This window comes from Diceros bicornis, chromosome 35 (assembly GCF_020826845.1).
Source record: "Diceros bicornis minor isolate mBicDic1 chromosome 35, mDicBic1.mat.cur, whole genome shotgun sequence".
Taxonomy (NCBI): domain Eukaryota; kingdom Metazoa; phylum Chordata; class Mammalia; order Perissodactyla; family Rhinocerotidae; genus Diceros; species Diceros bicornis.
Genome location: NC_080774.1, coordinates 2,113,339 through 2,136,918, shown reverse-complemented (window position 1 = coordinate 2,136,918; position 23,580 = coordinate 2,113,339). Strand labels below are relative to the sequence as shown.

At 46.3% G+C, this 23,580-nt stretch overlaps 1 protein-coding gene across 4 annotated transcripts in view; it reads right to left on the bottom strand.

Annotated features, from left to right (window-relative positions):
- The window catches only part of STX2 (syntaxin 2), a 39,184-nt gene extending 16,397 nt beyond the window's left edge, over positions 1 to 22,787 (bottom strand). The window contains exons 1-3 of one of the 4 annotated variants that reach the window (XM_058531227.1): positions 22,653 to 22,787; positions 12,314 to 12,388; positions 6,368 to 6,467 (exon numbers count right to left, since the gene is read on the bottom strand). In XM_058531227.1, the coding sequence (XP_058387210.1) occupies positions 6,368 to 6,467; positions 12,314 to 12,388; positions 22,653 to 22,682 (205 nt within the window). In that variant the 5' untranslated portion in view covers positions 22,683 to 22,787. Of the gene's footprint in view, positions 1 to 6,367; positions 6,468 to 12,313; positions 12,389 to 12,485; positions 13,053 to 13,128; positions 14,625 to 22,652 lie in introns of those variants that run through there. The other 3 variants (XM_058531226.1, XM_058531228.1, XM_058531229.1) reach the window with 3 other exon arrangements.
- Positions 22,788 to 23,580: the final 793 nt, after the last annotated feature.

Below are 23,580 nucleotides of genomic sequence, written 5' to 3'. Positions count from 1 at the left end.
ATGAAGGAAAAACGGCCAAGATTTTTCCAAAACTGCCAGTGAAAAGATCAACCCAAAGATTCAAGAAGCCTTATAAAACGCAGGATAAATAAAAAGAAAACCACATCTGGAAACAACAAAGTAAAATTGCCAAACCCAGAGACCAAAAGTCAAGTATCTTAAAAGCTACCATTAGACAGCTGACTTAAAAAACAAACAAAAAAAAGACTCCAGAAGGATATCTTCAAGACAGTAAAAGAAAACAACTTTCAAACTAGACTCCTGTACTCAGTGAAAATATCCTTCAAGGAGGAAGATAAATAAGGATAATTTCAGACAATAGCATACTCCTGCTAAAAGAAGTAATACACAGTATTTTTTAGAAAGAAAAAAATGATCTCAGATAGAAGTTAGGAGACAGGGAAAAATGAGGAGCATTGTACAGGTGAGCATGTGGGTGGATCCCATGTACATTAACTGTAAGACAACATAAAATGCAAGTGTATATCATTTCCATCTGTTCCACACATGACAATAACAGCACGCGAGAAAGGACGGGGTGAAGGCTGCCCAAGGTCCTCCTATCACTTGCAAGCAGTAAAAATACGGGTTTATGTTCGACTTGCACAAGTCAAGAACACACACTGTAATCTACAGGACAGCCACTGAAACAACAGTAGGTAGTACACACACACCAGCTAATGGGGCAGGGGATCAAACTCTTGAAAACCAATCTAAAGCATGAAAAAGACAGAATTAACACAGAACAAGCAAGGAAAACAAAAAGCAAGGAAGATTATGACTGTTAGCCCTATTAGTCCTAATATACAAATAATTCCAGTAAATAGACTAAAAGCCCTAATTAAAGACAAAAAAAAATTATCAAACTGGATAAAAAGACAAAACCGAACTATATTTTATTTGCAAAAGATAGGAGAAACATGTAAAATATAAGGATATAGGAAGATTAAAAGAAAATGACGGAAGGTATACACCATGCACACACACCAGTAGTCAAAGAACACTGGCAGAGCTTTGTTACTATCAGGCCAGGGGGACACGAAGGCACGGGCACCACTGAGATAAGAGGGACACTCGCCACGATAAAAGGGTCAACTCACACAGAGGTATTACAATCCTAATGGCAAATGTTTCCAGGCTTTATCTGCATACGTGTCTGGAGTGGACCCCAGAAAGAGGGGAAAACAGAGAGCTAAACAGGACATCATTGGCACAATTCCTGAAATGAGACTGTGGATGTGGAGCAGACAACACTATTTTATCAATGCTAAATGTGCTGAATTAGATAATTATACGGTCAGTATGTAGGAGAATATCCTTCTTAGGAGGTTAATACTGGAGCAGTTGGGGTGCATGATCATGAGGCTACCATTCACTCTACAGTGATTCAGCAAAAATACTGGTAACGTGCATATCTCTATAAAGTGTGTATGTGTGTGCACATAAACACATATACAAACAGAGAAAAATCAAATGTGGCAAAATGTTAACAGTTGGTGAATCTAGGTGAAGGAAACAGGAGTTTTTACTGTACCATAATTGCAACCTTTCCATAGCTTTGAAAACTCGCAAACTAAACACTTGAAAAGTACGTTTCACGGTACGAGTCCTCTGATTTAGCGCGTACATTCCTAGCAATTCTGGCCAAAGGGCTAAGGTGACAAGCACACAATGACGGCCGTGTGGAATAGCTTCTAGTCGTGAAAATCTGAACCTCAGTGTGCATGCGGGACCAGTTCAGTGCTTTACTGGCACTATCTCAGAAGAGCAGAGTGGATGAAAGAGCGGGCTCCAGAATCAAGACTGTCTCAAAAGTACTGAAAAATCAGGGCTCGTGAGACTCTGGACCAGCTGCTCAACCTTTCTAAGCCTCGATACTCTCAGCTCTCAGACAGACCGAATGAAAGCATCGGCCTCAGGGCCGGCCCCGTGGCTTAGCGGTTAAGTGTGCGCACTCCGCTACTGGCAGCCCGGGTTCATATCCCGGGCGCGCACCGACGCACCGCTTCTCCGGCCATGCTGAGGCCGCGTCCACATACAGCAACTAGAAGGATGTGCAACTATGACATACAACTATCTACTGGGGCTTGGGGCGGGGGGGGGGGGGGGGGGGGCGGCGGGAAGAAGAGGATTGGCGGCGGGAAGAAGAGGATTGGCAACAGATGTTAGCTCAGAGCCGGTCTTCCTCAGCAAAAAGAGGAGGATTAGCACGGATGTTAGCTCAGGGCTGATCTTCCTCATAAATAAATAAATAAATAAATGAAAGCATCAGCCTCATAAGGTTACTTCAAAGAATAAATGAGACGCCTCGTGTCAAGGGTTTAAGGCAGTGCCTGCTGCTCAGTATATGTCAGTAAGTATGAGTCAATAACACTATTATGGTACTAGAATAATGCGAGCTCCTTGTAATAACCATTACGTACTACGTAGTAAAAGGCAAGGCTGACGTTCTACCCAAGACTGTTTGGTTCCAAAATACGACACTCCCACATAAACAGCAAACAATGGCGACAATGAACTTCTATGCAGCCATTAAAAAAGGATCATGTGAATCTACATTCATTAACAAAAATGTATGTTGTAAAATAAGTACCATATGATCCAAATTCTACACTTTTAAAATTATGTGTTTTTATACACACACTTTTTTTTTTGCTAGAAGAATATTTACCAATGTGTTAATGGTGTTTATCACAGAGGGACAAATTATGGGTGGGGTTTTTTCCCTCCTTTCTGTTTTCCAAAATGTCCGCAATAAGCATGTATTAACGCGCCGGCCCCTCAGCTTAGCGGTTAAGTGCGTGCGCTTCGCTGCTGGTGGCCCAGGTCCGGATCCTGGGCGCGCACCGACGCACCGCTTCTCCCGCCATGCTGAGGCCGAGTCCCACATACAGCAACTAGAAGGATGTGCAGCTATGACATACAACTATCTACTGGGGCTTTGGGGAGAAATAAATAAATAAATAAAATTAAGCATGTATTAACTTTGATAACATAAAACAGGCTACCTTTAAAAGATGAAGACAAAGGTGAGGAGGAGGAGGAGGGGGTGAAGGGGGGGAGGAGCAGGGGGAGGGGAGCAGAGGCTGGTCAGTAGGGTCAGATGCCAAGCAGGGAGGAAGAAGGACGAGGGCTGAGCGTGGGTAGAAACGGCAGCGGGACGATGGCGGGAGGGAGCCCAGAAGACCACGCTGTCAAAGGAAGAACCAGCTGCTGGAGGGGTGAGGCGGGGCTGCGGGAGAGACACTGCTGGAAGGACAGGGAAATGCTCTCAGGGGCAGACGCCAAGATAAGAAGACAGGCTCGAGGACACAGCCAGAGCTCATGCTGAAGAAGGAGACACACACTTCTCACTCCAAAACACAAGGAGGGACCGGGTGGACACAGGAGACGAGAATAAGACACAATGCCGACAACAGTCAACATTTACTCAGTGTGTATTTGGTGTCACGACCGTCCTGGACACTTTCACAGCACCGACTCATTTAACACTCATAACAACACTACAAGGTAGTTAATAGTTTAACTCATTTCACAGATGTGGAAACTGAGACACGGAACGTCAAGTAATTTGTCCAAGGCCACAGCTCCCCTAGAAGAGGCTTCCTACACTACAGACAGTAAGGGAACCAATTACTAAGGTAATCAACGGTGAGCAAGGGGTTCTCGAGAGAGTGTGGAACGCGGATGACGGCCCCCTCCAGGAGGAGAGCACAAAACACACAGGAGGAAGAGGAGTTGGAGAGGGAGCAGTGAGGACGCAACAGCTCCAGCTCAGACGGGAGGGCGAAGCGGACCAAGGAGCAGGACAACGGAACGGAAAAGAAGGGCAGATATGTTAGCAACAGGTGGAACTATTTAGGATGAACCATATCCAAAAAGTGGGATGAGAAGCAGGGCTATGACTCCAGATTAAGAGGAACTACAAACCCTGTTATTCATGAATAAAACCCCCCTGTTCCACGATGGTAGATGCCAGCCATATGCTGTCACTGGGATCCAACAAGTTGAGTCACATACGTTTCAGGCTCCTGCAGGGGTGGATCTACATTTTGGAGGGCCTGAAACTTATACATCTTACAAGGGCCCTCTTAAAAAAAGATACAAAAGTAGAAAGGGAATAAAGAAAAGTGCAAGGAAAAGAGGCTTCGTTAGCTTCCCAGCAAATCTTCCTCCAGAGCTTGTTACTGCAGGTCAGTGAAATGACCAACAGGCCGGCCGGCCAGCCCCACCCTCTGGTGAGCTGGCAGATGCAAACCCAGCCAGGGCCAGGCTGCAGACTGGCACCACCTGGGGGCACAGGGGCGGGGGGCCGGGGGCCCACCCTGGGCCCTGAGGCTGGCGGGGGCTTCTGGGACAGCAGCAGTCCCAGGGACCTCCCTGTCCTCTGGAACCTCTCTGCACACCCAGCCAGGAGCCTGGGTGGGGAGGGCACAGGGGGCCGGAGAGCCGACCCTGCCCCTCCTTCTCCCTCCACCCCCACCGGCCAGCGCGAAGGGCTGGGAGGGGACAGCAGCCCACCCACAGGCAGCACCCCGGGGCCCAGGATCATGGGACAGGAGTAACTGTGTTTTTCTTTTTAAAGACCAGCTAAGTAAGCAGGGGGATACTGCTTCCTACATTTTGGTTCACACTGTGGTGAAACAAACAGAAGACAGAACGCGATGGTTTTACTGAGAGCCCAGAGCGCTACTGGGAAGCACTGAGAGTTCTCAACTGATTCAAACAATAGTTGTATCTGCTGTTACTGGGCAGCAAAAGTTTTCTGGAGGTAAACTACTTAAAAGAAATTTTTTAAATTAATATTTACTCAAATTTAATTTCGCCAAGAATGAAGCACCGTGTTAGTGAGTGTTATATAGAAAGTTCTGTGGGCAAATGACTTTGTGGAGTGCTACACTAAGCAGAGTCGAACAGGCTTCTTTACTGCAGGCCTTCTCAGAGCCTTCATTACCCTAAGCACACTGTGACTTTCCAAGAGGGCGACATGGTGTAAAGAGGCTCCCAAGTGCATGTGGCCACGCCACACAGCTCTTGTTTCACAGGCCGACTGACGAGATCCGTGCCCAGGAGACATCTTGGGACACACTCTTCTAAATCCTAAGGTAGGGCATCTACAAAGGCTCAAACCGTGATTTTACAAGACATGCAAAAATCTTAAAATTAAAAATGTGGTTTTTTTCAATTTAATGCCAAGTTATTATTTTTTCAATATAAGGCTATATCAAATAATCCTCTAACAAAAAGTTGCTTTCACTTTCCTCCGAGATGGAGAATAAGAGCTTGCCCATCACCACTTCTATTCAACACTGTACTGGAGGTCAGCGAAATAAGTCAACTACAAATAGAAAGCATAAGAACAAAGGGAAAACCGTCATTACTCAAGACGACATAACTGGGTGCAGAGACAATCCAAAAGAATCTATGGAGAAATTACTAGAATAAGTAACTAGGCAAGATAGTGGGATACAAAGTCAACACACAAAAATCCATTGTATTTCTAGACGTATAAACAAACAGAAAAAATCTACAGCAGACACTATTTACATTAGCAGCAGAAACATCAATTACCTAGTAATAAATATAATGAAAGATATGTGAGACCTCTACACTGAACCTACGGAACATGACTGAGAGAAATCAAAGAAAATCTAAAGTAGTAAAGGGAAAGAACATTTTCATAGATTAAAAACCTCAATATTGTAAAGATATCAATTCTCCTCCAAAATGATGTCTGGATTCCAATTTGCAATCTCTGGCTTACCCAGACCCATCTCACCTTTAAAGTTTTCAGAACTTACCACTCCAGATCAGGGAAGCATTCCTTATAACTACCAAGGCCCTGACACTTGGGTTATTTACAATCACTTGCTTACACGTTGCCCTCGACAGACATCGAGAAGAGCACGTTCCACACAAACGCTTTTGCTTAAGATTGAAAATCACCTCTCAGTCTGTTCATCTTTAAAGTTGCTCGAACAAGTATTGTTTTCCAAATCAATCTCTTCTCCACTTTCATCTAAACACAGAATTCCACCATTCCTGTCGAACTGTGGACACAACATGATCTAAGGTCCAGTCGCTGAGATGGCCCCAAAGCTCTGCAAAGCCACTCTTCGGCGTTCTTTTGGACCTGATCGTCAGTGGTCCCCATGCTGCCTGAGCACCAGCATCACACTGGAGCTGTAAAGAACCACACGGACGCCGTGGCTCCCATGACCAAATGCACCAGAACCCCGGGGTGCGGCACGCCAGCTTCCAGTGTTTTGCACAAGCTCCCAGCGTGATCTCCTGTGCAGCCAGGGCTGAGGCCTGAGTTACAGACAGCAGGAGAGAGGCACACACACAGACAGACAGACACACTTACTTCCTTCTGGGTTTGGTGCAGAGAGAATGATGCTGTGGTTTTTCTTTACGTCTTCAACATACTGAGCTATTTTAGCTATACTGTTTCTGATCTCCTCAACCTAGGAGAAACATAAAAAGTCATCACCAGTGTGGTAAACTCAAATTTGCTATCACTTTTCATCACCTAAACAGGGAAGGATAAAAGAGGGAAATAAATGAATAATCACCACATAAAGAAACAAAAGCCTTTTCCTGTTCTCACACTGAGAATCATTTAATTTAAACAATAAAGAGAAACGTAACACATTAAGATGTATAGTTCTCTGACTAAGGCAATTTCAGTCAACACTCACCAGCAAAACCTATTATTTATTTATTTACAATTGAGACCCAAGTATTACCACAGACAATGCCCACGAGAAGCACATGCTACTGACACCAGCACTCCATGCAGTCACAAAAACTCACCCTGAAGAACACGTTGACAATAACATTCTCGTAGGGGGAGGTGTTTTCAGTTGATAAGGCCAAGCCTTCCGAGTCACCATTTTTTACCTGTAATGGTCTAAACTATTCAATACTTGTTTCAAAATGTAATTTACTCATTAGGAAGATTTGTCCAGATAGATTCATAACATCATCTTCAAAAACCTCTGTGGGGGCCGGCCCCGTGGCTTAGCAGTTAAGTGCGCGTGCTCCACTACTGGCGTCCTGGGTTTGGATCCCGGGAGTGCACCAACGCACCGCTTGTGCGGCCATGCTGAGGCCGCGTCCCACATACAGCAACTAGCAGGATGTGCAACTACGACATGCAACTATCTACGGGGGCTTTGGGGAGAAAAAGGGAAGAAAAGGAGAAGGATTGGCAATAGATGTTAGCTTCGCACCGGTCTTCCTCAGTAAAAAGAGGAGGATTGCCATGGATGTTAGCTCAGGGCTGATCTTCCTCACCAAAAAAAAACAACAACCTCCGTGGGAGGCTGAATAATGTCCCCCAACGATGGCCAGGTTCCTATCCCTGGAAGCTATGAATGTTCCTTTATGGTGAAAGGAAACTGCAGATGTGACTCAACAAAGCCTCTTGAGATGCGGGATTATCCTGATTCTCCAGGTGGGCCCTCAACATAATCACCAGTGTACTTACAGAGAGAAGCAGATGGAGATGTGGCTACAGAGGAGGGCAACATGACCACTGATGCAAGATGCCACGCAGCTGGCTTTGAAGATGGAGGACGGAGCCCCGAGCCCAGGAGGGCAGCTCTAGGACTGGACCCGGCAGGGACAAGGACTCTCCCCTAGAGCCTCTGGGGGTGTGACCCTCCAACACCCTGGCTTCATCCCAGAGAAACCAACTTGGACTTCGGCCTCCAAAACTCTGAGAGAATAAATCTGTGCTAATTTAAGCCACTAAGTTTGTGGTAACTTGTTACAGCAGCCCTGGGAAACTAGCACAACTTCTCTATTTCAAGGTTAGGGAAACCCCACAGGCCGTCACAGGGGACTTGTTCTACTTCTCACATGTGGTGAAAACAACAGAACGACCACACGACGGAACGTTACGGAACTATAACAAAAGACACAAAAAGATCTCAGATATATTAGGGTAAAAGCAAATAATCAAAAAAAAAAAAAACACACACACACAGAGAACAATGCACACAGAGAACAATGTATAGAGCATGTTAACAACGATGTGAGAAAGAGGTCAAAATAAGCACAGACATTAACGTCTACTTAATGTAGACGCTGGGGCCGGCCCTGTGGCTTAGCGGTTAAGTGCGTGCGCTCCACTACTGGCAGCCTGGGTTCGGATCCCGGGCAGGCACCGACACACCACTTCTCCGGCCATGCTGAGGCCGCGTCCCACATACAGCAACTAGAAGGATGTGCAGCTATGACATACAACTATGTACTGGGGCTTTGGGGGGAAAAAAAAAGGAGGAGAATTGGCAACAGATGTTAGCTCAGGGCCAGTCTTCCTCAGCAAAAAGAGGAGGATTAGCGTGGATGTTAGCTCAGGGCTGATCTTCCTCACAAAAAAAAAAAAAAAGAAACGCTGCAGTCTACGGCCATTCCGTCTTGAACACAGCTGATCTCATCTGATCTTGCAAGAAACACCGGAATGTCTAACAAGAAACTAAAAAGAGAAGTCACCATCGAGTGGGAGAGGTGAGAGAAGAGGGCAGATGAAAACAGCAGTGGGAGCAAGGCTTCTCAGTGTCTGCACAGCTTTCGTATCACTTTGATTTTTGAAAAACGTGAACGTATGCCCTAGTCAAGAAATAGATAAAAACGTTACGAGTCAAGAACCCCATGTCCTAGAGCAGCAGCTCTCAAATTTCTGGGTCTCAGGATCTCTTTGATTCTTGAAAGTTATTGACAACCCCAAAGAACTTTGGTTCACGTAGGGTATAGCTATCTATAATTACCGTGTTGGAGAAATTGCTTAAATATTTATTAACTCACTTTAAAACAGTAATTACAAACTCACTACACATTGTGGTAGATGTTCACATCCTAATCCTGTGAATGTTACCTTACGTGGCAAAGGAGACTTTACAGATTTGATTAAGAATCTTGAGATAGGAGATTACCCTGGATTATCTGGGTTGCTCCAATGTAACCACAAGAGTCCTTATAAAACAGAGGCAAGAGGACCAAATTTAGAAAAAGGAGATGTGATAACAGAAGCAGAGGCTGGAGTGATGTGCTTCAAGGTAGAGGAAGGGGCTGTGAGCCAAGACTGAAGGCACCTCTAGCAGCTGGAAAAGGTGGGGACACGGTTCTCCCTGGAGCCTCCAGAAGGAGCCAGCCCTGCCCTCACCGTGACAGGAGCCTGCACGGCCCTTTCAAACCGCTGAGCTCTGGGACCATAAGATGAGAAAGGCGTGATATGTTACATCATGAGCTTTGTAGTAATTTGTTACAGCAGCAGTAGGAAACTAATACACGTTAACATAAATAACACATTTTTATGGAAAAAACAATATTTTCCAAAAAATCAGTGAAAATAAGAGCTGTGATTTACATCTTTCTGCAAATCTAATTTCTACCTTAATGGAAGGCAGCTTGATTCTGACACCTGCTTCCGTGTGTGGTCTGTTGCCATATCACACACTTCATGTAGCCTCTGGAAATCCATCATTGGACATTATGAGAGAAAGAGAGGAAAAAGGCAAGCCACATCTTGGAACTGTTATGAAAACAGTTTTGACCACACGAACTCCTTGAACGGGTCTCAGGGACCCGAGGGACCCCGGGTCCAAGCCCCAGACCACATTTTGAAAACCGCAGCATCAGAGGAGAGGCTAATGCAGAACTCTGCTTGCACAGAGCAGTGAACAGCTATTTCATGAGGCCTGGCTGCTATTTCCATTTACATACAGTTTCTATACAACTTCATACACTTCACACACTTATAATTTAATTTTATTAATCGTGTAAAAACAACACATAAAAGAAAAACTGATTCTTTTAAAATTTTTGCTATTTTATTATGAAGGCTTGAACACAAGTCTGGACATTTTGGTTTCAGTGCACAGATCTACATTTCAATTAGCCATCTTTAAAGTACCGTTGCTGAAGTAACTTCAGCAATACACATCTGTCACAAACTAGAAAAGATATTGTTTTAACTCTTGCAGATTCAACAATGTATACCACCAATATCTCTGTAGCAGAAGCCCCAGTGTGACCTCAAAAGCAAAGGAAACTGTTAGGCCCCCACTCGGTACCAGGAGGGAAGTGCCGTGGTCACAGTGGTGCCAGCTCCCATTTAGGCCTGTGAATGACACGATACAGGGTCTCTCTGTCCCTTACACATCATCCTCACCAAGAGGAGAGCCCCGGCCACCGTTAGAGCAGTCTCTTAGTCTTGACCAAACACTGGTCACCTGCAAAATTCCTATCTTCTGCGATGTTCTTCGTGGTATTTAAGGTCTGAATGTCATTTTCTAAAACTGAGTTTGTGTTAACAATCATCATTTGCTTCTCTATTTGTCTAAAAAGTCATTTCACAGACATTAACTATTTAACAAAGGAAAACCCAAACTTGAGAATCAATTGCTCTCAAACCTTCCCAGCACGAGTCACCTGTTTTTGCATGCATCTCCAAGGGACCCACAGCCGAAATGGATTAGTACCAGGTTAACAAAGACCACAGCTTCAGACATTCAGTGATGTGTTCTATGTAATTCCTCTATCAAGTATAACAACAACATTTAACGCTAGGAGATTCTTTAAAATAAGAAATATATTTTTACAAAGAACTGATATGGAAGAATTAAACATCCAGGTAAAGGAGATAAAATCAGAAAAATAAGGATTTTACAAAGTGGGTAAGCTAAAGACAACAAAAAGAGTCTCATTTCCAAAGTGAAATCAGGAAATCTAGTATCCTAACTCCTTTGTACCTGAAAGCAAGTTCCTGTATCTTACAATTTAATTTCATGTTTTTTCCAATAGACAAAACTAGGGGGGCAGGCCCGGTGGCGCAAGCGGTTAAGTGCGCGTGCTCCACTGCGGTGGCCCGGGGTTCCCCGGTTTGGATCCCGGGCGCGCACCGATGCACCACTTGTCAAGCCATGTGTGGTGGCGTCCCACATAAAGTGGAGGAAGATGGGCACGGATGTTAGCCCAGGGCCAGTCTTCCTCAGCAAAAAAAAGAGGAGGATTGGCAGATGTTAGCACAGGGCTGACCTCCTCACAAAAAAAAAAAAAAACTAGGATCTAACATAAATACTTGAAACTCACTGACTAGGTATTCAATAAATTCTGGCTGAATTTGGAAAACTGTAACTTGTAATATATTTCATTAACATATTACATATTTTCAAATCCATGCATTGATGGACCTGTTTAGACTGTCAATGGATTTAAGGGCCAGCTGAAACTACTAGCCTAGATTCAGCACAATCAAAATAAAATCCTGCACATGAGGTTTGCACCATTAAAAAATTACCCTGGACACATGTTTCTTTTCTTCAGGTTAACAAAGTCAAAATATTTGTGCTGTAACTCAATTTCAAAAATTTAAAATTATGCAAAATTTGATCAAATATTACTTAGGTTTAAGAATTTAAACATGGGGTAAGCCTAAAACTCTCTTTGGGAGCTAAGAGAGAGAGGGGAGGCCTTGTGGGGCAGCCTGAGGGAATGGACGAGGTACAGGGTCAGAGCCAAGGGGCACAGGCCCAGAGGCGGTGGCCCCTGCGCTGAGACCCCAGAGGAAGGCCCAACTGACCGGCACGCTGGCAAAGCTGAGCTTCCCCCATTACTCATCTGCTTGTGTCTAAGACTGCCCAGAGGAGAGCCCCTCGGGACCTAGAGCCTGAGAGTCTGAAATGTGGAAAACTTCAATCAGAGATTTGAGAAAATCTACAACATGAGCCCTTTGAGATATGTGACCGATACCTGGGGACTCAGTCCTGGGCCGTGGAGGTGAGGCACGAGAAGCGTGGGCGTGCGTGTGCTGTGCACAACTGACTCAGCAGACCCATCGGCTGGGGCACCACAACCACCAGGACCTCCACCCTCCCGAGGACCACGCTGCCCTCAGCCGGAGAACACCACTGGTCGTGGGGGCAGAACGTTTACAAAATCTACCAGAGTGGGCAGGAGGTCCCAGAGTGACCGGCACCTGGGAGGAAGTGCATCTACGCACCGAGGCGAAAGTCACTGAGAGCAGTCTGAGCGCCTGAGCAGGCAGAACCGCCCTGCCACGTGCCACCCAACCCAAGTACACGCGTCTCCTCCACATCCACGTTCCAGCATTCTCACCCAGCCCCCCAAGTCTATCGTGAAGGATGGCTCAATATTAATGAATATTTAATAGCACTAAAAATTCTAAAGAACTCAATTCAAAAAGCAACTTTCTAAAATATTAGTTTTAATATTATTTCAAATATGACAAATACATTAATATAACTGTGTTTAATGAAAAAAGTCCAACTGGGTTCCATCTTACCTGATGGAAGAAATCATCCATAAAATGGTCCTTTTCAACAACAACAGTTGTGTCCCCATCATCGTTTTTCCTACACTAAAATGGAAAATATAAAATGTAAAATTCAGATTTAAAAAATTTTCACGTCGGCATAAACAATGACTCGAATGAAAAAAGCAATTCAGGAACCTACAAGATCTCAGGTCACTAGAGCACCAACTGTCACAAGCCAGCAGGGCACCCAGAGAGGGTGACATTCAATTTGCAACATTGTCAACGTGACAGTCGACAGTTACAGCAGGGTGGGGAAGCGGGAGGGCCTGGGGAGGGTGAGCCACTTCTTCAGAAACAACGCTGGATTTCTCAGAACCGAGCACTATAGAAGCATTCATTTTCACCCAGTCAGTCAATGTAACACCAGCTGGTTTTATCTTCGAGAAGTGAAACTGCTTGTATTGCATAGTTTCTACAAAGATTAGAGATACTGACACCACAAATTAACTTTTTTAGCGTGCGTAATAATTTTCAAGGAACTTTCACATGTATGAGCCGGCGTTCGTCATTTTTCCTAAGTGAATAACTCCTGGTCATGGCCACACTAATCATCAATAAACGCTTTAATAAGGAAAGCCTTGGTAAAGAAGATCTTAGTGAGTAAAACTGAGGAAGAGAGCAACTGCGATGATCACTGGGAAGAGCCAGAATGACAGTACAGTTTAGAAATCAGGTACTTCAGTTTAAAATAACATCAAAGAATAAATTAGGAGATATTCCAGGCAATGGTTCTCAACTTGAGTTTCATCAGAATCATCTGGAGGGCTGGGTCTCTGACTCACCAGGTCTGGGGTGGGGCATTCTATGCATTCTTGAACATTCTAGAATGTTGCTACATGCTAACAAGTTCCAGGTGCTGCTGGTCCAGCAACCAACTTAAAGAATCACCCTCCTAGGCAGGCAGAATAACCCAGCAGTGAAAGCGGATATTAGGAAGAACGTGACTTCTGTCTGCAGTTACGAGGGAGAGGAGACAGTGACATCAGACCCAGGGAACCAACATCTGAATAAGTGATGTTTATCAAAGACGGGTGATGCGGGGGCCGGCCCAGTGGTGCAAGCAGTTAAGTGCGCACGCTCCGCTGCGGCGGCCCGGGGTTTGCCGGTTCGGGATCCCGAGTGTGCATCAACGCACTGCTTGTCAGGCCATGCTGTGGCGGCGTCCCACATAAAGTGGAGGAAGATGGGCACAGATGTTAGCCCAGGGCCAGTCTTCCTCAGCAAAAAATGAGGAGGATTGGCAGATGTTAGCTCAGGGCCCATCTTCCTCGAAAAAAAAAAAAAAAGACGGGTGATGCAGCATCCATTAGACAGGTCTGTGGGATTCGAGAGAAAAAGAGCAGAAAACCTGCAGGAACGCACAGTGCAGGGAACTGTTCTGAACCGTCTCCCTAAGGACACAGGGATGAGTCAGCTCAACCTCCACCCTGCCACACTGAGGGGGCAATGAATTCAGGAATTCTCATAACCCTGAGGAAAATCGAAGTCTTCACCCCTTGAGAGTCTGAAGTATAGCTTTACTGATCTACAAGCCAGGAATAATTTGAAAACAAAATTCTACTAAAATTTAGCTAAAAAAATCTGCAAAATTTAATAAATGTGTTAAGAATACACAACGCTCCCTCTGTACCATCCAGGGCCCTCACTAAAGCAAACTGATGTGGCCTAAAAATTAATAATCTCTCCCCACCCTAAGGAAGTCTCTCAATGTCACCTCAGGGGGGGGGGCCTCTTCTGGGCACAGATAAGACCCTTCAGTTAGAGTGAAGGGGGAAGAATCATGTTTGTGTAGGCTAGGGAAGGAGGAGCCTCCTTACGTAGGGGCTTCTGTGAGAAGGATGCACCGACTCCTTCATCCACCAGCACCCTGTAATCTCCCTCAGGATTACTGGAGGCCCCCGTGGAGCTGAAGGCAGGGAGGGACCGCACTCCCCAGGGATGTGCATTGCACGCTCTCCACACTGACTCCCAGGGCACCGTGCTGAGTGATTTTCCCAGCAGTGCCACCACCCTGCTCTCACATGACACCAGCTGTTGAGAAGGAGGCCTGGAATTCAGCAGCACTGCTACTGAGAATGTTTTATTTGCGCTATGTTAATAGGACAAGTATTATGGGTTGAACTGTGTCCCCCAAAAACAGACGTTAAAGGCCTAACCCCCAGTACCTCCGCATGTGAGCCCTATTTGGGAAAAGAGTCTGTGCAGACGTAATTAGTTAAGATGAGGCCATGCTGGAGCAGGGTGGGCCCTTAACCCAACATGACGCATGTCCTTATAAGAGAGAACACACGAGGAAGATGGCTGTGTGACCGGGGGGGCGGGGGGGGGGCAGAGGCAGAGACTGCAATGATGCATCCACGAGCCCAGGGACACCAAGGACTGCCAGCCATGCCAGCCACCACTAGAGGACAGAGAGGCGGGAAGGACTCGCCCGGCAGGCTTCAGAGGGAGCAGCCCTGCCGGCCCCTGGATTTCGGACTTCTGACTTCAGCACACTCCTGTTGTTTTACACCACCTGGTGTGTGGTGCTTTGCTACCACAGCCTGAGGACACTAGTACACCAATGAGGACCGAAGCACAATGGCACTATCCTTTCTCTAATCAACTGTGCTGATTAATCAGGCCATTTATCCTTGAACTCATTCAGCATGAAAAGTGTCATCTGGAAGGAAGAACGCTGTATCGGGATCAAAGATCCGGAGTCTAACCTGCTTACCAACAGTCCATTAACTTCTCTGGATCTCTGTCTCCCGGTCTGTGAAGGGAGACGACACTTGTCCCACCTCCTTCAGAGATGGGGCTCTAAGGATAACTGCCTGTGCGTGTTTCATGAGGGGCTTGATTCTCACAGGGGCACATAAACCAAAAAAGGCATCTAAAATCATTTCCAGTCCATGCCCTTAGTTCTCAGCAAAGCAGCCCTTACAGCAGCAATCAGCTAACAGGCAACAGAAACTAATGTGAAGGCAAAGCCACAAACACCCCGCCCGTCTTCTCCAGGGTCCCGCAGCACTGGAAGAGAAAGCAGAGCTGCTCCGGGACCGGGTGCCGGTGCCCCAGGGCTGCGGGCAGCACTCTGTGGGCGCTGTCCCACTGACTCCTCTAACACCACCGTCTCAGGCACGTGTCACCATCGCCACTTCATGCGCCAGAACACAAGCTAAATGGCTGGCAACGTGCCCAGAGTCTCGGAGCTACGAAGCGGCAGAGCTGGGATCTGAATCCAGGTCTGTTTGACTTGACTGAACTCACCGCCTTAACGATTCCTAGGCTGACTTTAAACCACTAAGAGCTGTCCTTGACCCCAGCCCACAACTGTCGGGCAACTTACAACACTCTGCATACACGTTCCCACTAATTCTACTGTCCCCATCTTGCCAGGAGGCAGCTGTCACACGGAGGAGAGAGGGGACTGCCTGTCCGTCTGACTCCAAACACCCCGGCTCCTCAAAAGGCACCATCCGCCTCCCCGCAGAGGACGGGGCTCCACTAAAGTCTCCAATTCTGCCACTCCAGACAAAGCTCGGCCACCAGGCCCTCCTCCAACTCCCCGTGGTGGCCTCACCCCTCACCCTTGCAAAAACGTATTTCATACCCCACTCGGGGGTATGGAAACATCCTAACGGGTCTGTATCCCATGATTTCCCTGGGGTCGTCTTCTCTTCCCAGTTGTGGGGTCTCAGAAGAAAATGACTGTGTCTTGTACGGCTCGGGGCCGGGAACAACAGGGTGAAACACCATCGTATCAGCAGTTAACTTACTGTGACTCCAACCAAATAAGCCAGGGGAGGGGAGAGAATGAACGTGGACGTGATTTGGTAGCCCTGGCGACTTTCCTTGTGGCCCAGGGCACAAGCGATGAGAGAGCATCTGCCCCCACGTGACTCACAGGGTGCCTCACATCTCACCACTCTGAACGTAACTCTAGGTTCACAGATGCCGAGTTTGTGTTTGTTTTACCTTTTGTTGTGGAAAATTACAAACATATACAAAAGTAGAAGGAATACTATAATGAGCCCTTGATGTGCCCATCACATGGGTCCAACGACGACCAATCCACAGCCTGCCTTGTTTCACCTTGCACCCCCTCCCCCCACCCCCACGGCACTAGATTACCCTGAGACAAATCCCACACAAAAGATGTCTGTTGTGTGTACCACACAGCCAAAAACTCAAGCTAAGGACTTCACCTGCCCCTCCAGGAGAGAGGCTGCCACCTGTCCCAGCGCTCAGGAGAGAGTTCTCCAACATAACACTCTCCCTAAGGAAAGTCAGTCGTTTCCACTATTGCACTTTCCACATCATATCCCAACCCCACCCTATACGGCAGGCTCTGAATACACAATTACTAAAGAAATTCAAGTGCTCCTTGGCTCTCTGAAACCCACGTGTCTGCCTGATCTTGACTCACAGTCATTCACAAGCTGGAAAGTCATTTGTTCTCCACCTGTAGACCAGGAGAGAGCCGGATTACTAGGAATATATTTTCTCTACTGTCTTCTTTTTTATTCTTATTTTTAAAGTTTTACTTATATTTCTTATTTCTACCTGGAATTCTCAAAACTATTAGATATTAGGAAACAGACCTAATAATAGTCTTAGCTTTTCCATCCATAAAAAAAGAAACAAAGATGATGACTACCAAAACCACTATTGCCCCTTCTTCACCAAATGCCCTTCAATCTTTCAAGCTGAGACAGTGTAATACCTGTCGTTTACGACAGTTGACTTATCGTAAATAACAAAATGATTTGTGGCACAGCATTTACTAAAAGCAATGGGAACACTCACCAATATGACACTTGATTTCCAAAGTGTCCAAGTGCAAGATAAATGTTCAAATATCAACATTCCGTTTCTGTTAAATTTTAAAAGAATTCTCCTTAAAAGTAGCATTATATTAAAAATACAGTTCTCCCTATGTGAAAACTATTGTCAGGAATAGACAGCAAGCAGCTCCCATGTTTAGAGACTATTTAACAGAGGCGAATCAATGTCCCTGGAATGCTCACTGTTTGGATTTCAAAGAAGCTGAATTATCACCAAGTGTAGAATCCAAAGCTGGATGCAACACTGGCTGTTTTCTCCACGTTCTTCACATACACTACACTAGGGCCTTGCACACAAATAATAATGGTGCCGAATAAATTAAATTATCCTGAGATATGTACAATGGTTGTAGTGCCTTTACTGCTAGAATACACGAATTTCTTTTTCAAAATTAAATCGTTTGAGTAAAAAAAGTAAAGAATACTCATAATTAAATATAGGTAAAAGATGACTATTGGCCAGTTTGTAATTATGGTGCCTTATGTAACAAGCTTTTCTCATATTTCTATATAATTAGTTATAGTTTCATGCTCTATGGTAAAATGTTACATTGTTTCATGTTTTTATATTTTACTACATATTTGTCTCCATTATTAATATTATATAAATACTGTTTGCAGGTACTTAGACTTCACATAAATAGTGTTGTACTTCATAAATGCTTCTGCAATTTGATATTTTTTTTCTCTCAATGATACAGTTAAAGGTTTCTTTATCTCTCACTTTTGCTCACTCCTGACAAACTAGTCATCCGTCTGTCCCTCACATCACCTTGTCCCACCTCAGAGCCTGTGGACTTGCTGTTTCTTCGGCCCAGACCTGTCCATGCTGGCTCCTCCCCCTCACTCAGATCTCAGCTCAGAGACTTCCCCTGGCCTGCCTTTCCCAGTGGCCCACCCCACCCGCACGCACCCTCTCTCATTTCCTTCATGGCACTTACCACAAAAGCCATTTTCCTGCATTTACTTAGCTGCTTCTTGCCCACTCCCCCACTGCAAGTTTCACGGGAGCAGGGACTTCATCGTTTTTTCCAACTCACGCATCCTGCCTAAAACAGTGTCTGGCACGTAGCACCATTCAGTAAAGATCAGCTGAAGGCATGAATGAAGAGCAGAGAGATAGGATTGAGATGCAGGGGTGGAGAGGAGAGAAAGCACATCCAGAAGAACAGAGAGAAAGCAAGAAACAAAGACAGAGACACGGCTGAGACGAAGCAGGTGCGAAATGAACAAGACACAAAGGGCAGAGAGGCTCTTGGCTGCTCGCTGGCCCCTGGACCTCACGAGGTCTGATGGCACATTCTGCCCTCGAAGTCTAAGGCCCCATTCTCCCTTTTAATAACTCTCTCTTTTCTGTTTTAGCTAATGGGTTTCTGTCCCTTGCAACCGAAAGAGCCTTGAAGACAACAGATCCCACAGTCATCTGCGTTTTTCTTACCATGGGCATTTTCAAACAGAAACACACCAATTCAATCAACACCTAGCGGATGCTCTGAATACTGAATACTGAGGCTTCAGAGCAAAACTGACAGCACCAAGTCTGCCCTGGAAAGGGTGAAGAGTCTGGGGGAGGGTGCAGGAAGAAACAGGACTGCATCTTTGCTCAGAGACAGGAAGATGGCCATCTCTGGGGACACAAGAGAGAAGGAGGGCGGGAAGACTTCCTGGTGGCGATGCCCGAGCTGAGACCAACAGAAGGTGTCAGGCAGGCAGAGAAAGGGGGAGAGAGAGAGGCACATCCAGTGGTTTTAGACCCAGGGAGCAGTGGGCGCAAAGGCACAGAAGAGGGAGGCCATGTCAGGCCCAGCAAACAGTATCTTACGACTGGACCAAGGAGCTCTGGTGGGAAGTGAGGGTGCTAAAGAGGAAAGCTTTTTATGAATTGGCTCTCTCTTAGGTTTTCTATTCCTTAAATTCAGAATAGACTTGCAGTTAAAAACAAGAAGTGTTAATCTGTGGAAATGTAGAGGTTTTGCGATCTTAAAAACAGGACACATTATGTATACAAATGGATATATTCATTATAGTTAAAAATAGAGAAACTATAGGTTCCACTGTGGGAATTGTTTATATGATGATAAAATATTAAAAGTTGGCAGGACCGAATAAACTACGAAATTCTAAACTATAAACATATGCATATATAAAATTATAACTATATTATAAAATTCTTAGTATTTTAAGTGTCAGTGAAGTATTTAGAAAAAAGTGTTTCATTTTATAAACTGAATCTGAATCCTTACTATATAACATTCTGCACTACATGAGCAATCTGAGCTGTCAAAAAACAACTTTAAAAATATCTGGGCAGGGTCCTGCCTGGTGGTGTAGCAGTTAAGTTCACATGCTCCGCTTCGGTGGCTTGGGGTTCACTGGTTCGGATCCCGGGCCCGGACCTACGCACCACTCATCAAGCCATGCTGAGGCAGTGTCCCACATAGAGCAACTGGAAGGATGTACAACTATGACATACAACTATCTACTGGGGCGCTGGGGAGAAAAAAGGAAAAAAAGGATGAAGATTGGCAATAGATGTTAGCTCAGGGCCAATCTTCCTCAAAAAGAAAAAAAATATTTAGGCAGTTCTTCCTGCCCTTTAAAAAATTATATTTGCAATTCATCACCTTGAATCCAGGGATTAAAAATAGTAAATTCTCATTTCTCATAGGTCTACTAACGAATACCACATAGCTACTTTGTGTTTATGTTGATTATCCTGCGAACAATTGCCACAGTTGAAATCTATAGTTTCTGTATTCTTAACTGTAATAAATATATCCATTTGCATACATAAACTTTAAAAAATAAAAAGGTAATCAAAATATAATTGAGCCATTATCTTGTAGAATAGCTATTCCATTTTGATTTCCTTACATCCTGAAATGTATTTCACTGTGCCTTCTTCCCTCTTCCCTCCCCAGGCTGTGTGCATCCACAGCATGCACCCAATTCATTTTTGTGTCTCTGCACCCAGCACATTACTTCATAGGGACTTGGCACTCAAGTGTCTGCTGGACCGGTAGTTCTTTTACTTGTTGTAAATCACAAACATCATCTTTCTAGATTTAGAGTCTAGGAGATCTTGGGCAAGTCACTTAAACTTTCTGTGCCCAAATGAATGGGTTGCTCAAAAAGAGAAACCATTGGTTAGAAGCAGCTAAATTTGTATTTGACAGATTGTATCGGGCAAACTAGTTTTGAAGTCCTTTCCAAGTAGTTACCAGTGGTAATCTGTTTCTCAGAAGGAAGCATCAACAACCACTAAAGGAAACTTTTTAGAGGCATCACAAATATTTTGTCAGTGTGCACACTGTTGATGAGGCATTTTAATTACCCAAATTAAATATTAAGCTTTACCTAGAAAAAAACACCAACCATTTAGAAACATGGTTGTGAACACATTCAACTACTCCAAGAACTGCTTGGAAAGGATACATTTCCTGGGGTAAAAAAAAAGTTTAACTTTTATATCTGATAACTTTCAGAAGTTTTTAAATACTATAAAGTTATTAAACTTTAAGTATGTCAAATTCAATTTTAACTTAATATTTTATTCTAGAGAGAACGTTGCTTTTTATAACTTTCTGAAAACATTAAAAAACTAATAAATATTAATAGCACTTATAATTACATAGCATTTTCTCTCTCCCCCCTTCTCCCCGAGTGTCGCACCTAGGAGATAATTTTATATTTCACAACTCCCTCTCTGAGTAGACAAGAGAGATACCATTACCCCCTTTTTATATACAGGAAAATTGAAGTTTTGAGAGTTTTAAAAATTATTTGCCCAAGATTAGACAACTACAGAAGCAGAAACTTCCACTAATTTGCTCTAAAACTGCTCAATCTCTTCATCTAGAGCAGGATGATACTGGACTAGAGAAGGTTACTTCTGGCCCTAAAATTCTAGATCAAAACAGGTTGACACGTTCTTCCTGACATTGCTGCAGTAAGAACTGGAATATACACAAACTTGAAGAGTAATAAATAACTGCCTTGCTTATTTTTTGCTAATCAAGCCAAGAAAAGCTGCTTATATATTCTACTGACAGATCTTTTTACTATTCTCCAATAATATTACATAAATGAGGCTATCTTTTGCTAAAACAGTTACAGCTCTTATGTTCAGATACATTCAGCATTTCTTCACTGAACAAATATTTGAGTTGCTACTTGTGGCTTGGAAAGATTCTGTAGAGTGAGATAACGCAACAGTAATTTGCTATGTTTAACGTGATGTTGATCTGCGAACTGCAGAGGTCAAACATTTAACCATTAATAAAAAGGGAAGGAAAGAAAAATCACTATGAAGAAACTTTCTCAGAATGAGTGTAAAGTGTACCTTCCATGATCCTAAGGGTGAATAATTCACTGTCTTTCTGAACCAGGGATCCTCATCTGACCCCCAGAACACAGACAATGATTTGAGAGCCGATTCTCTCTACTCTCCTAAGCATGGTACATAACTAGCGGCATTCTAGAAGCAAAGGAGAGAAGTTACTTCATTACGTGCAATGCATGCCTTAGGCCAGGAGGCCTAGCACCCTGTTCTGGAGCTGCCAGGCTTCAGAGGGCAGAGGCTCTCTCTGTGGACTGGGAAGCAAACACGTCAACAGTCAGCTTAATCACTACCCGTATTTTTCAAGAAAAAAGTCATAATGACTTCTGTTGACCTGAAATGTTTCAGGTCTTCCACATTCTGTAAACATCCGCTACAGTCTGACTGTCACCGTCTCGTTCACAGCGTCGTCATCTGAAACACGCACAAATGCCAAGCGCGCTGCTTCCCTCCCACCACGGTCACCGGCCATCCGCTGTGGTCACTCGCTGACACCTGTGCGCTCCACCAGCTGGGTGTGCTGGGCGGCGGACAAGAGTCAACGCACGGCCCCAGTTCTCCCGCGGAAACACAGGCGCGGGCCCCGCACCCGCCTCACCCCAGCACCCCGCGCCCAGCACCCAGCACCCCGCGCCCAGCACCGAGCACCCAGCACCCCGCGCCGCCGGGCGCCCCCGTTCCTGTGGCATCGTGTGCACTTATCCCACACTCCTCTACCGAGCCGCCGCCCGCAGGGTCCCGCGTCAGAGCGCGGGGACGAGGCAGGCACGAGGGGACAAGCCCCTGCCCCCGGGAGCCGACGCGCAGCGGGGCGGACCGACCAGCCCGCAGCAGTGACTGCTGCCGCGGTGCGCGCCGTGCACAGACTGCAGAGGGCGCCGGGCTGCGGGGACCTCGGGCATCAGCCGCGCAGAGCCCGGCTCAGACAGGGGTCAAGGCCCGGCCCGGCCCCTGCCCTGGTCGCTCAGTTCCCCGTCCAGGAGGCGAGGGCGGTGACAGTCCTGCCTCCGGCCGTCGGGGCGTCCGGGACGGCGGCCAGCACCCGCCCGGGGGGCCGCGGGGGCCAGCCTGCTCCGCGCTCCCGCCCTGCGCGGGCGCCACTGCCCGCCCGCCCGAACCGCTGTCCGCCCGCGCTCACCGCCGCGAGGTCCGGCAGCCGGTCCCGCATCCCCGCGGGCCGGGCGCCGCGCCCCGCCGCTCACGCCTCCCGACGCCGCGCCGGCCGCCCGGCTCCGCGCCCGCCGCCGCCCTCCCCTCGGGCCCGCGCTGCCACGGCAACCGCGCCCGCGCGCTCTGCGCATGCCCGGCCCGCGCCGCGCCCCGGCCCACGCAGTCTGCGGGAGCCTTCCTGCGGGAATGCCGCGGCCCGAGGGGCGGGGCCTTCCGGGGAGGGGAGGGGCCTGGCGGGGAGGGGCGGGGCCTGGCGGGGGGAGGGAGGGGCCGGCTGGGGCGGGGCGGGGCGGGGCCTTCCGGGGCGGGAAGGGGCCTGCCAGACAGGCGAGGAGGCGGGGCAGGGTCACGGCCTTTGCGGCGCGGCCGGGCGGGCGCGGGGCCGGGCCGGGTGGTACTCCGGCGACCTCGTCTCAGGTAGCGGGATGTGCCATTTGTCCTTTCTTGATTTGTCTTTGTTTTTGTGCATTCACACTCATTTTATTTATTTTAAAAAGTCGTGAAAAATGTAGTGACAAATTTAGCAAGGCTATGGAAATGAGCTGGGTGCGGCTTTGGATATACGTATCCGGAACAGGCCTTCTCTTCAAGGAGCCACAGCAGCCTTTTGTGTGAATAAAGGAGAAGAGATAAAGCGATGCGCATAATGCTTAAGAAACATAACTTACAGTTAGGGAATATAACTCAAAATGGCACAGGGTGGTAATATGCAGAGACCCAGGCCTTGGGATGCAGTTCTAGTGGAAGAAACAGGCAACACAGAATCAGACAAACAAACAAGAAAAGAAAATAGGTGCATGGTCATAGAGGAGAGCTGAGAGAGGGGTGGCTACATCGGACAGGCGCACGTCCAGGGTGCAAGAGTCTAGGCAGACAACAAGAGGGAACAGTCCCCA